Source organism: Sapajus apella, unplaced genomic scaffold (genome assembly GCF_009761245.1).
Source record: "Sapajus apella isolate SASKATOON/1434 unplaced genomic scaffold, GSC_monkey_1.0 scaffold61, whole genome shotgun sequence".
Lineage (NCBI taxonomy): Eukaryota > Metazoa > Chordata > Mammalia > Primates > Cebidae > Sapajus > Sapajus apella.
This window is the reverse complement of record NW_022437001.1, coordinates 5,129,493-5,140,711: the sequence shown is the minus strand read 5'-3', so window position 1 is coordinate 5,140,711 and position 11,219 is coordinate 5,129,493. Positions and strand designations below refer to the sequence as shown.

General features: G+C 39.5%; 1 protein-coding gene across 2 annotated transcripts in view; it reads left to right on the top strand.

The window, feature by feature from the left end:
- ARHGAP10 (Rho GTPase activating protein 10) overlaps positions 1 to 11,219 on the top strand; it is a 329,689-nt gene that overhangs the window by 168,489 nt on the left and 149,981 nt on the right. For both annotated transcript variants that reach the window (XM_032246542.1, XM_032246543.1), the window contains exons 11-12: positions 6,233 to 6,311; positions 9,264 to 9,309. In XM_032246542.1, coding sequence (XP_032102433.1) covers positions 6,233 to 6,311; positions 9,264 to 9,309 — 125 coding nt within the window. The remainder of the gene's footprint in view (positions 1 to 6,232; positions 6,312 to 9,263; positions 9,310 to 11,219) is intronic.

Below are 11,219 nucleotides of genomic sequence, written 5' to 3'. Positions count from 1 at the left end.
TGTGTGTGTCTGTGTGTCTGTGTGTGTCTGTGGCTCTGTGTCTTTGTCTTCTGTCCAGGGAGTGGCTTGTCACTCTTTGGATTTTCATTCATTAGGTCTTTTTTACATCTTGGCTCTTAAACTAGTTTTTGAAAAACAGTGATTTTATAGGTTCTCCATCTTGTTCTTATTGGTAGAGTGGGAATGATGTTCTCTCATACTTTTTTTTTTTTTTACATTCCAAGTGGAAGCAACAGTTCTCTAATGATTAATTGCTTGAATTCACTTTTATTGGGACATATAATCTTCTGACTGTCACTGCTCATGTGCTCTATTTGAAACTCTTTTTGGCGGACAGAAGAAAGAAGTTATTATAAAGACTTTACCTTGAGTAAAATTGGGCAACGTACTTTTATCATCTCTGGAAAAAAATGAGTCATAGATTTATACTTTATATTTTTTTCCCCAGAAACCCTATGAGAAACTGATTACATTTCTATAACTTTAAAAATGTTTTTTTGGCTTCAGCAGTTTCCCCTTCTCATAATAAAATGCAGGGCAGAATTTGTTATATGCTGGTTTGGTTTTTTCTTTTTCCTTTTTAACATTCCTATGAGAAAAGCAATAGAATATCCCTGATTGTTACCACTATAAGTTTTGGTACCTGCTTTTTTTGTTTATTCACTTCACAGCTCCTCTATTTACAATAATGTCTCCTTAGACCTGTGAATGTTTCTCTCTACATTTTTCTTTGTGTATTTTCCAAATTTATAAGCTCAGTATCTGTCACTTAAAATACAAGGGTAAAACCTGTCTTCTACATGCTTAGAGAGAGCTACAGAACATGCAGATGAAATAGACTTAATAGAAATGGAGTGAAATGTAGAATACAGATAATAGGCAGTTTCTTAAGTTTCTTGTGCTTGGGCTGAGGGTAGTGCCTGATTGGTAATAGCATGTATTTGTATTTTTTTTTTTGAATGAATGAATGAAAAAGGTTGAAATGCTGGTTTATGAACTTAAGTTCCTTTTTTTTTTTTTTTTTTTCTTCAAGACGGAGTCTTGCTCTGTCACCCAGGCTGGAGCGCAGTGGTGCGATCTTGGCTCACTTCAACCTCCACCTTCCAGGTTCAAGTGATTCCCCTGCCTCAGCCTCCCAAGTAGCTAGGATTGCAGGCACGTGCCACCACCCCCAGCTAATTTTTGTATTTTTAGTAGAGATGGTGTTTCACCATATTGGCCAGGATGATCTGGATCTCTTGACCTCATGATCTGCCCACCTCGGGCTCCCAAAGTGCTGGGATTACAGATGTGAGACACCGCACCCGGCCAGGTTCTTTTATTGTTAAGAATTCTTCTAAAAATAATTTATGAATTTAAGAACTTGTTTCTTTAGATTCCGATTCCCAAAGTTGTATACTACAGATAATAATTAGGGTTTTAGATAAAGGAAGAGATCCTAGCAGCTTACCCTCTTTTACCTGGTTTATTTTTTTCCTTCACGAAGTTTATACTGTTGCCTGTGTATTCACCAGGACTCAGTTTTGACCTGTTGTATATGATGAGTTATCCAGAGCTTAAAATGGATACTTAGTAGGTACTCAGATTGTAGTTTGGTTGAAATGAATTATTAGTTGAGTAAGAAGATGGCAGTGCTCTCAGCTGAACCAGTGTAAGCATTGCAGCAGTATGGCTCCATGAACCCCCATCACTAATGTTATCTTAGCTTCTCCATGAAACAAAGATGCGATCACTATTTTTTCCCTCCTTCCTCCCATTCCTCCTTCCTCCCTCTCCACCCCCTCTCTCTGTCTTCCATCCTTCTGTCCTTCCTGTCTGCCCGTCTGCCTGCCCGTCCATCCATATCCACCTGTCCGTCCGTCTGTCCGTCCATCCATCCAACCATCCACCCACCCACCTAGAGACAGTTTCTTGCTGATTTGCCCAGGCTGGTGTCAAACTCCTGGGCTCAAGCAATCCTCCTGCCTCGGCCTCTCAATGTTGTTTTTTATTTAATTGCAAATCTAACACATTTTGTGAAGTTTTTTGTTCTTTACTATTTTCTGAGATTCACCATGTTTCCTTTACATCCGTTAAATTCTTTAAAATATGTCCTTTGTTTCAGAAACTACAAAATTGTTGTATTTTGGTTTAACGGTGTGATGCTACTGATCCTGCAGTTTGAAACGTGTCCAGTATTTCTCAGTCTCAGTTTTTCCTAGTGATGTCCTAGCAGTTGATTCTTAGAAAAGAAAAACTTGAGAAATTCAAAATGGCTGAAACATGTTTTAGTACACGTTTTGTTTTTCCTACACTAATACTTTAGAGGGAGGGACTCAGTAAATAGAAAATGAGTATGAGCAGTCTTTGTGAGAGGTTGGGAACCCAGCCTTATTTAATACTAGTGGCGGATCCCTTTAATGTTAAAGCAATGTGTTGCAAGTGTGAAGTGTTCTGAAGAATGTATAGTGTAATGCGTTAATTCTCAATAGTGGATTGTTTTGAGTTGTATTATTTGCCAAAATATAAACAAATAGAATTCTTCCCTTGTAGATGATCCATTTTTACTTAATCACTCATCTTTCAACAAATTTGTTCTCTGCTGACTTCCACAAAGGGCTATATGGCTCAAGTTTGAGTCATTGTGTTTGGTGGAAAGATATATAATAATACTTTACTTTTTATGCTTCTTTGGATTTTTATCCAGAAATAATACAGCTGTTTGATCTGAAACCTGATAATTGCTTTTTCCCTTACTTCAGCATTTGTACTTCTAGTCATAACTCTTTAAGCCCTTCATCATTCAACGGTTATTCCTGTGTTCAGTGTTGCCAGATCAGTCATTCTTCTTTCTGTCCAGCATCTCTATTTGCTGCTCTGAATGTAACTGGTGAGGAATATACAACCATCTATCTTCAGTTAATACTATTTTTCCTCCACATATGAGCATCAGTGGGAAACTTTAAGGGAAAACAAAAAGGAGCTAGAGAGGACAAGGAATTTTCTTAGGCTCATGGTCTGACTTTGAGAGTGTACATATATTAGGTACTTAACTTGCTACAGTGGTTCATGGTTGTCACTGAATTCCTTTACTAGTTACTGATGGTATGTTATAGTTGTCTGTTACTTGTTATTCTAGGTGCAAAAGATTTCATACTCATTATTTTGTTGCCTGTGGCAAGTAGAAGCACTTCTGGAATATTTCTCAAGCCCATTCATTGTTTCTTTTTTCATTTCTACCATTCTGTATCATCCTTTTAGTCTTTTAATATCTCTTTGCAGTCAACTCTTGTCTGTCTTCGGTCCATTCTCCACCCAGCAACTAGAGTGTTCATTTGTAATTTTAACCTGATCTGGTCTTTCCCCTACTAGAAACCTTTAGTGGCACTTAGGATAAATTAAATCCTTAGCATGGTATATTAGTTTGTTCTCACACTGCTGCAAGAAACTACCTGAGATTGGGTAATTTATAAAGAAAAGAGGTTTAAGTTGGGCGCAGTGGCTCATGCCTGTAATTCCAGAACTTTGGGAGGCCGATGCGGGTGGATCACCTGTCAGGAGTTCGAGACCAGCCTAGCCAACATGGAGAAACCCATCTCTACTAAAAATAGAAAAAATTAGGTCAGTGTAGTGGCACACACCTGTAATCCCAGCTACTTGGGAGGCTGAGGTAAGAGAATCCCTTGAAACCAGGAGGCAGAGGTTACAGTGAGCTGAGATTGTGCCGCTGCACTCCAGCCTGGGAGACAGAGCAAAACTCCATCTCAAAAAAAAAAAAAAAAATAAAAAATAAATAAAAAAAGAGGTTTAATTAACTTATAGTTTCGCAGGCTGTACAGGAACAGGAGGCATGGCTGGGGAGGCCTCAGGACACTTAAAATCATGGCAGAAGGCAAAGGGGAAGGCAGCATGTTTATATGGCCAGAGCAGGAGGAAGGAAGAGAGAAGCCGGGGGTGCTATACGCTTTCCAGCAGCCAGATCTTGTGAGAACTCTGCCATGAGAAGAAAGGGAAGTCCGCTCCTATGATCCAGTCACCTCCCACCAGGTCCCTGCTCCAACTTTGGGAATTGCAGATGCCACATGAGATTTGGGTGGGGACACAGAGCCAATCTGTTTCACATGGCCAGGGAGGCCCCGTGTGGCTGGGCCCCAGTCTGCCTCCCCAGCTTTCAGTTGTGCCACTCTCCAGCAGGCTCATGGCGCCAGTGAGGGTCCTGATCTGAGCTCCTCTACAGTGTGCTTTTGGTCTCCTGTGCACCCTCTCGGCTTAGGAGACAATTCTGCATTCAAAAGAAAGTTTTCTGAGAGACTACTTTTTAAAGAGTAGTTTTCAGTTCACAATAAAAAGAGGAAGATACAGAGATTTCCCTTATTCCCCCCACTTCCACACACGCATAGCTCTCTCCATTGTCAACACCCCAACCCGAGTATTGCATTTGTCACAGTTGATGAACCTGCCTTAACATATCATAGTAACCCGAAGTTCATAGTTTACATTAGGGTTCACTCTTGGGTTGTACATTTTATGGGTTTGCCCAAACATATACTGAATGTGTCCACCATTCTAGTATCATACAGAAGATTTCACTGCCCTAAACATCTTCTGTGCTCTGCCTGTTCATGCCTTTCCCTCCAGTCCCTGGCAGCCAGTGGTCTTTTTACTGTCTCTGTAGTTTGACTTTTTCCAGAATGTCATATACTTGAATCACACAGTATGTAGACTTTTCAGATAGGGTTCTTACTGAGTTGTATACATTTAAGCTCCCTCCATATCTTTTTTTTTTTTTTTTCTGGGAGACAGAGTTTTGCTCTTGTTGCCCAGGCTGGAGTGCAATGGTGCGATCCCGGCTCAACTCAACCTCCACCTCCCGGGTTCAAGCGATTCTCCTGCCTCAGTCTTCTGAGTAGCTGGGATTATAGGCGAGCGCCACCACGCCAAGTTAATTTCGTATTTTAGTAGAGACAGGGTTTCTCCATGTTGGTCAGACTGGTCTTGAACTCCTGACCTCAGGTGATCCACCCACTTTGGCCTCCCAAAGTGCTGGGATTACAGGCATTAGCCACCATGCCTGTCTCTCCATGTCTTTTCATGGCTCTGTAGCTCATTTCTTTTTAGCACTGAATGATACTCCATTGGCAGGGTGTCCTACAGTTTATTCATTCATCTACTGAGAACATCTTGGTTGCTTCAAAGTATTGACAGTTGTGAGTCAAACATAATTTGGTAGTTTTTGTGAATAAACATCCATGTGCAGGTTTTTGTGTAGACATAGTTTTCAACTCCTTTAGTTAAGCATCAAGGAATGTGATTGCTGCATCCTACAGTAAGAGTATTTTTACTTTTGTAAGAAACAACCAGACTTTGAAAGTGTCTGTACCATTTTGGATTCCCTCCAACAATGAATAAGAATTCCTCTTGCTCCTCCTGTTGCTCCACATCCTCTTCAGCATTTGGTGCTATCGGTGTTTTGGATTTTGGCTATTCTAATGAGTGTGTTGTGGTATTTCATTTCAATTTGCATTTCCTTGACATCTGATAGGGTGCATCTTTTCTTATGCCCCTCTGCCATTTGTATATTCACATGTCTATTCCATAGGACCCAGTAATTCCACTTCTTGGTATATACCCCAAAGATTTGAAAGCAGGGGCCTAAACAGGCACTTGTACATCCGTGGTCATAGCAGCACTGTTTGCAATAGGCAAAAGGTAGAAGCAACCCAAGTGTCAATGGATGTGTGAATGGATAAAATGTGGTATGCACACACACAGTGGAATATTAGGGTTTTATAAAGGAAGACATTCTGACACATGTTCCAACAGGAATAGACCATGAATACATTTTGCTTAGTGAAATAAGCCAGTCACAGAAAGACAAACCACGTATGATTCCAGTCACATGTAGTACTTAGAGTAGTCTGATCCACAGAGAAGACAGAAAGTAGAACGGTGGTTGCCAGGGGCTGGGGAGAACAGCAATAAAAGTTATTGTTCAATGGGTACAGTGTTTCGGTTTTGCAAGAGGAAAAAGGTTTTAATGGATGGTGGTGACGGTTGTGTAACATTGTGAACATATTTATGCCACTGAACTCTACACTTAAAAATGGTTAAGATGATAAATTTTTGGTTGCATGTATTTTACCACAGTTAAAAGTTAAAACAAAAAAAAAAAAACTTACCACCATTAAACCTTAGGAAAAACTTGCCTTTTAGTGGCCAAGGAGTAACCTGATCTGTTACTGGTGTCTTTCAGGCCTGGTCCCTTGACAATGCAGGCATTTTCCGAAGAGGAAAGGAAGCAGTGGTTGGAAGCCCTGGGTGGAAAAGAAGCTGTAAGAATAATCAGTGCTTGAGTTTTATTTCAAAGCCTTTAGAGTTGACTTGCATTCTTTTTTGTTATTTTTGTTTAATATTTGAGAAAAGTTCCTTGCTGAAACAGGTATTTCAGACATCATTTTGAAAGCATTCAACATTCTAGTCATTTGACCTGGGCAAGCAGCAGTAGATATAAGACTGAGGTATCATTAGTTTTTATTTCTGAAATTTCTTGACTTGCCACTCTGATTTGCTTTGCTTGAGGAAGTCATCTAAATTCTCAATTTCTTCTTTCCTACTTGACGGTACTTTGGGTGATTGCAATGCATTTTGATCTCAGTGGAGATGAAATAGGAAATGTGAGACAGTGCAGGCAATATTATAAATAACTGCTGTAATTATTTTGCTTGATATAACAATTTTAAGTTTCATCTAGTGGTTTATAGTATGCAGTATTATGTAGCTTTAGTGAATGGGCCTCTGTATTCAGAGGGCTTTGAGGAATAAATGAAAGGTAGTGGTGTAGATCCAGAAGTACTGGTATTCAGTCTGCTCGCCACTATTGAAGCACTACTTTGGTTTTGGTGGACTAGTGGCTTTTGAGAGTTGAGATGTTTGGCAGATCATGCATTGGGGATTTAGTGAGGATAATTATGGAAAATGCCACAAAACCAATTTAAATAAACTCTACTTAAAGTATTATGTATGACTCTAAATTGCCAGTGCAGGTAACAGGCAGGCTTATCTGGAAGGCATCTGCCAGTTTAGCAGGTTTGAGGAAAAAAAGGAAAGAGCATGGTTTGCTAGAAGAGGGGTCATCTAGAGCAGAAACAGATTTCAGAATACAGCTTATGAAATGGGTAAAAGTTAATGTAATGTAGTCTCGTGGTAACAGGGAACACACTGGTGAGTGTACAGGAGGCAAGAGCAAGGAGGCCGATCAGCAACACGTGTGGTGATCTTGGAGTACTTGGAAAATGAAAACCCAAATTAACGTGTTATAAAAATTGGTGCTATATTCGGGACCGCATCACTCTTGCACCCCCCAAAAAATTATTCATCAGATTTGGGTGTCACCTTACCATATTTGGGCTGCATTTAGCCTCTGTAGTATTACTTCTGTTTCCTTTTTTTTTTTTTTTTTTTTTTTCCGAGACAAAATCTCGCTCTGTCACCCAGTCTGGAGTGTAATTGCGCAACCTTGGCTCATTACAGCCTCTGCATCCCAGGTTCAAGTGATTCTTTTGCTTCAGACTCCTAAGTAGCTGGGATTACAGTCACACGCCACCATGCTCGGCTAATTTTTATATTTTTAGTAGAGGTGAGGTTTCACCATGTTGGCTAGGCTGTTTTTGAACTCCTGACCTCAAGTGATCCACCCACCTTGACCTCCCAAAGTGCTGGGATTACAGGTATGAGCCACCATACTCGGTCTTATTTTTATTTATTCTTAATTTGTCCTTGAAATTTTTAGCTGGGAATCAAGAATATTTACAGCATTTATGGTTATTGAGACTGCAAAACAGGTTATACTAATCTTCTTTAGTAAAGACGTCACACTCACTAGAATATATCTACCTGGAGATTCAGGAAGTATATTGGATTTGCATCCATTAAAATACAGAAGAAAAATTAGTGGTACTTTGGAAAATGAGTTTGCATAGCAAAAATTCTAAGTCATTGAGAAATGAGTCTGTTGCCAATGTCAGTGTAACCTTGAAGACGTAGTATATAACCTCTCTTTTAGAGTCAGGAGCCAGGTGATTAACTCAGAGATACACAGACAAAGGCAACTCTTCAGAAAAACAGTACTCAGCTGTGTATTTGTATGGGGACACTGAAGGGACTGCAGTGGGTGTTGTAAGCCTTGCAAATAATTTGCCAGCCTTATAGTTCTTAAAGTTTGCCTAGAATTGTCACCTATTTCTGTTGTAGTTACTTAAATTATAGGTAGGAGTTATCTCTTTAGGTAAATACCAATTTTAGAAAAAGTGGTGAAAACATGAGCTCCATCTTAATGGTTAGAATACAGCAGTTACTTTATTACTCTATAGGTGTACGGCTGAGTATTTCAAATATACACAAGCTTTCAGTAAGTCCCTTAAGGACCCTGCCGCCTTCGTCTTATGTTTGCTTATTTGCTTTACCTTAGGGAGAGAAAAAGTCATCTCAGAGATGTCCCTTTTTGTTATTTATCTTTGCATCTAAGCATATGATAATATGTTAGTAACTGAGAAAACACAATACACTATCTGTCTGAAGTTAGCGTTCCACACTTGTTGGGCTCACTCCTGAAAGAGTGCCCGACTTCAGATACCCTTCACAACTCTGGACCCTTGTATACCTTTGGCTAACTGGCTATAAATTGGGGATTCCCATGACCCTCCTCAGTTTAATAACTTGCCAAATTGGCTCACAGAAGTCAGAGAAACACTTGACTTACATTTAGTAGTATAAAAGATACAACTCCGGAACGGCCAGGTGGAAGAGATGATGCACAGGACAAAGTCTGAAGTGAGGTTGAGTGGGTGCACCACCCTCCCAGCACTTCCTCCTGTTCACCAACTCGGAAGTTTATCAAAGCTCATTGCTGTTTCAGAATGTAATTGTCAGCCCAGTCCCGGAAAGACTGATGGGTAGGGCTGAAAGAAATATCACTGGGTCTTTCTGGTATTCAGTCCCAGGGGCTCTATCAGAAGAGGTTACCTCAAGGCATAAACTCACATGTGATCAAAAGGATCTTGTTATGAATAACAAAAGTCATTCTTATTACTCAGGAATTTGCAAGAGTTTAGAAGCTCTGTGCCAGGAAGTAGGGATGAAGACCAATTTCTTACTCTATCACCTTAACCAATAGCAAGCTTATGAAAATGTATTTTTTTTTTTTTGGTATGGTCCTCATTGTGCCTACTTGAATAATTTTTGCTGATTTGATTAAAAAATACTGTTTTTCCATTCTCTTTTACTAGCTGTCCCATAATTTTAATAGAGCCATCATCCCAAGACCAGAAGGAAGTAAGTGCTAATTTATAAAAATGATTGTATCATCCTTTTCCATCTATTATTTTGTATACATTATGGATGTCAAGCTGCTTACCCTCTGCACTGTCTGTTATATAGAGGGGTATTACATATAGTAGTCCTCTGTTGCATGTTTTCTGTTTTACCCAGTGGGGACCTCTGTAACATTTCTTGGACTACTGTAGCCCTTGTCGATCTTTCCCATCTGTGGCTTTACATTTCCTTTTCTGATAGAGTCTTGCTCTGTCGTTCAGGCTGGAGTGCAGTGGCATGATCATGGATCCCTGCAGCTTCAACCTCTTGGGTTTAAGTGATCCTCCCACTTCCATCTCTGGAGTAGCTGGGACTACAGGCGTGTACCACCATACCCAGCCAATTTTTTTTATGTTTAATTTTGTTGTTATTGTTGAGATGGGGTCTGGCTATGTTGTCCAGCCTGGTCACAAACTCCTAGGGTCAAGTGGTCCTCCTACTTCTGCCTTCCAAAGTGCTGAGATTGTAGGCGTGAGTCACCTTGCCCGGCCTGTGGGCTTTTCTATGAGTCTTTCTCTACAAAAAAAACAAAAACAAAAAAACTGTACAAAATACTTTCCTCTACATTTCACTTTGATGTTTATTCTCATAGCCATAAACAATCACATAAGAGTTTCAGTTATGCACGCTTCAACTTCCTGTCTGATTTGTTAACTCCTGTGAGTAGGAGCTGTTTATCCAGGCCCTGTTTCCTACCTTGGTACGCTTTATAGTGTCAGACTACAGGCTATACAAATAGTTTATCAGTGTGTCTTGGACAGTAACAACAACGACTAAATATATTCAAATATTCGAGGACAATGATCTTCACATGCCACTGTATGTACTTGAAGAAAATGAAACATGCCCAGCTTTGTACCCTGGATTTTTTTTACTGACATTCAATAAAAATACGATCAGATCTGCTGGGTTCTTGACGAATTTACTTTTGACGTATTTGGAGAAATTAAGCTACATTTATCAAAGGTCCACAGTTTGTGAACACTGTGGTTATGTAACATAGGATTTCAAAATAATTGTGATTACTTGAGCCGGTGTTTGAATAAAAGACAACTCTCGTAGCTTGGCACTGGCGACTGACGGGATGCCACGAGCAGCACATCCCAAGGCAGCTTCTTCCCCCTCTCCCTTCTTCCTTTTTCCCCTCTCTCCTTCGCTCATTTCTGACATCTTTCTTCCTTCCTCCTTGCCCCTCGTACTCCTTTTTCTTTCCCTTCACTCGTTCCCATTCCCTCCCCTCCCCTTTCTCTTTCCTTCTTTTCTCTCTTTCCCTTCTTATTTATTGCGGAGATGTTAAAACATGCCTTTTTTTTTTTTTTTTTTTTGGGAAAACATGGTTTTGCTAGGCAGAAATAAATACTTCCATTTTATACACCTTTGTGAATACTGGGTTCTTGAGCAGAAAACCACTGCCCAATTCATTAAAATTTTTTTCAAGCTTCACATTATGGGTTATGTATGAAGTTTATATTCATGAATTGTTCTTGTAACCCCTCTGAGAGCCAAGGATTAGTGTTACCGTTCCCTGGGTTCTGAATGCAGTGGCTGAGGGTACTCTTCTCAATTTTAGAAACAAGAATTGTCATTCATCAGGATACACAAATATGCCAGCCTAATCATAGACAAGCATCTACTATATTAGAAAAAGTATAAAAATTATATTTCTAAAATAGTCTGCTCTGCCATATGAATCATCTGTTTTAAATTTATTATGAAAATAATAAAATTATTTTAAAAGCTTGGAGCATGCTGTAAAATATCAAAATTTTAATTCAAGCTCATTGCCCAAATATTTTAAAAAAGCTTTTCTTAAAATTTTTCCTCCTGTTTTTTTTTTTTTTTAAGAAAAGGATTGTGTTCTTAGATTCTCA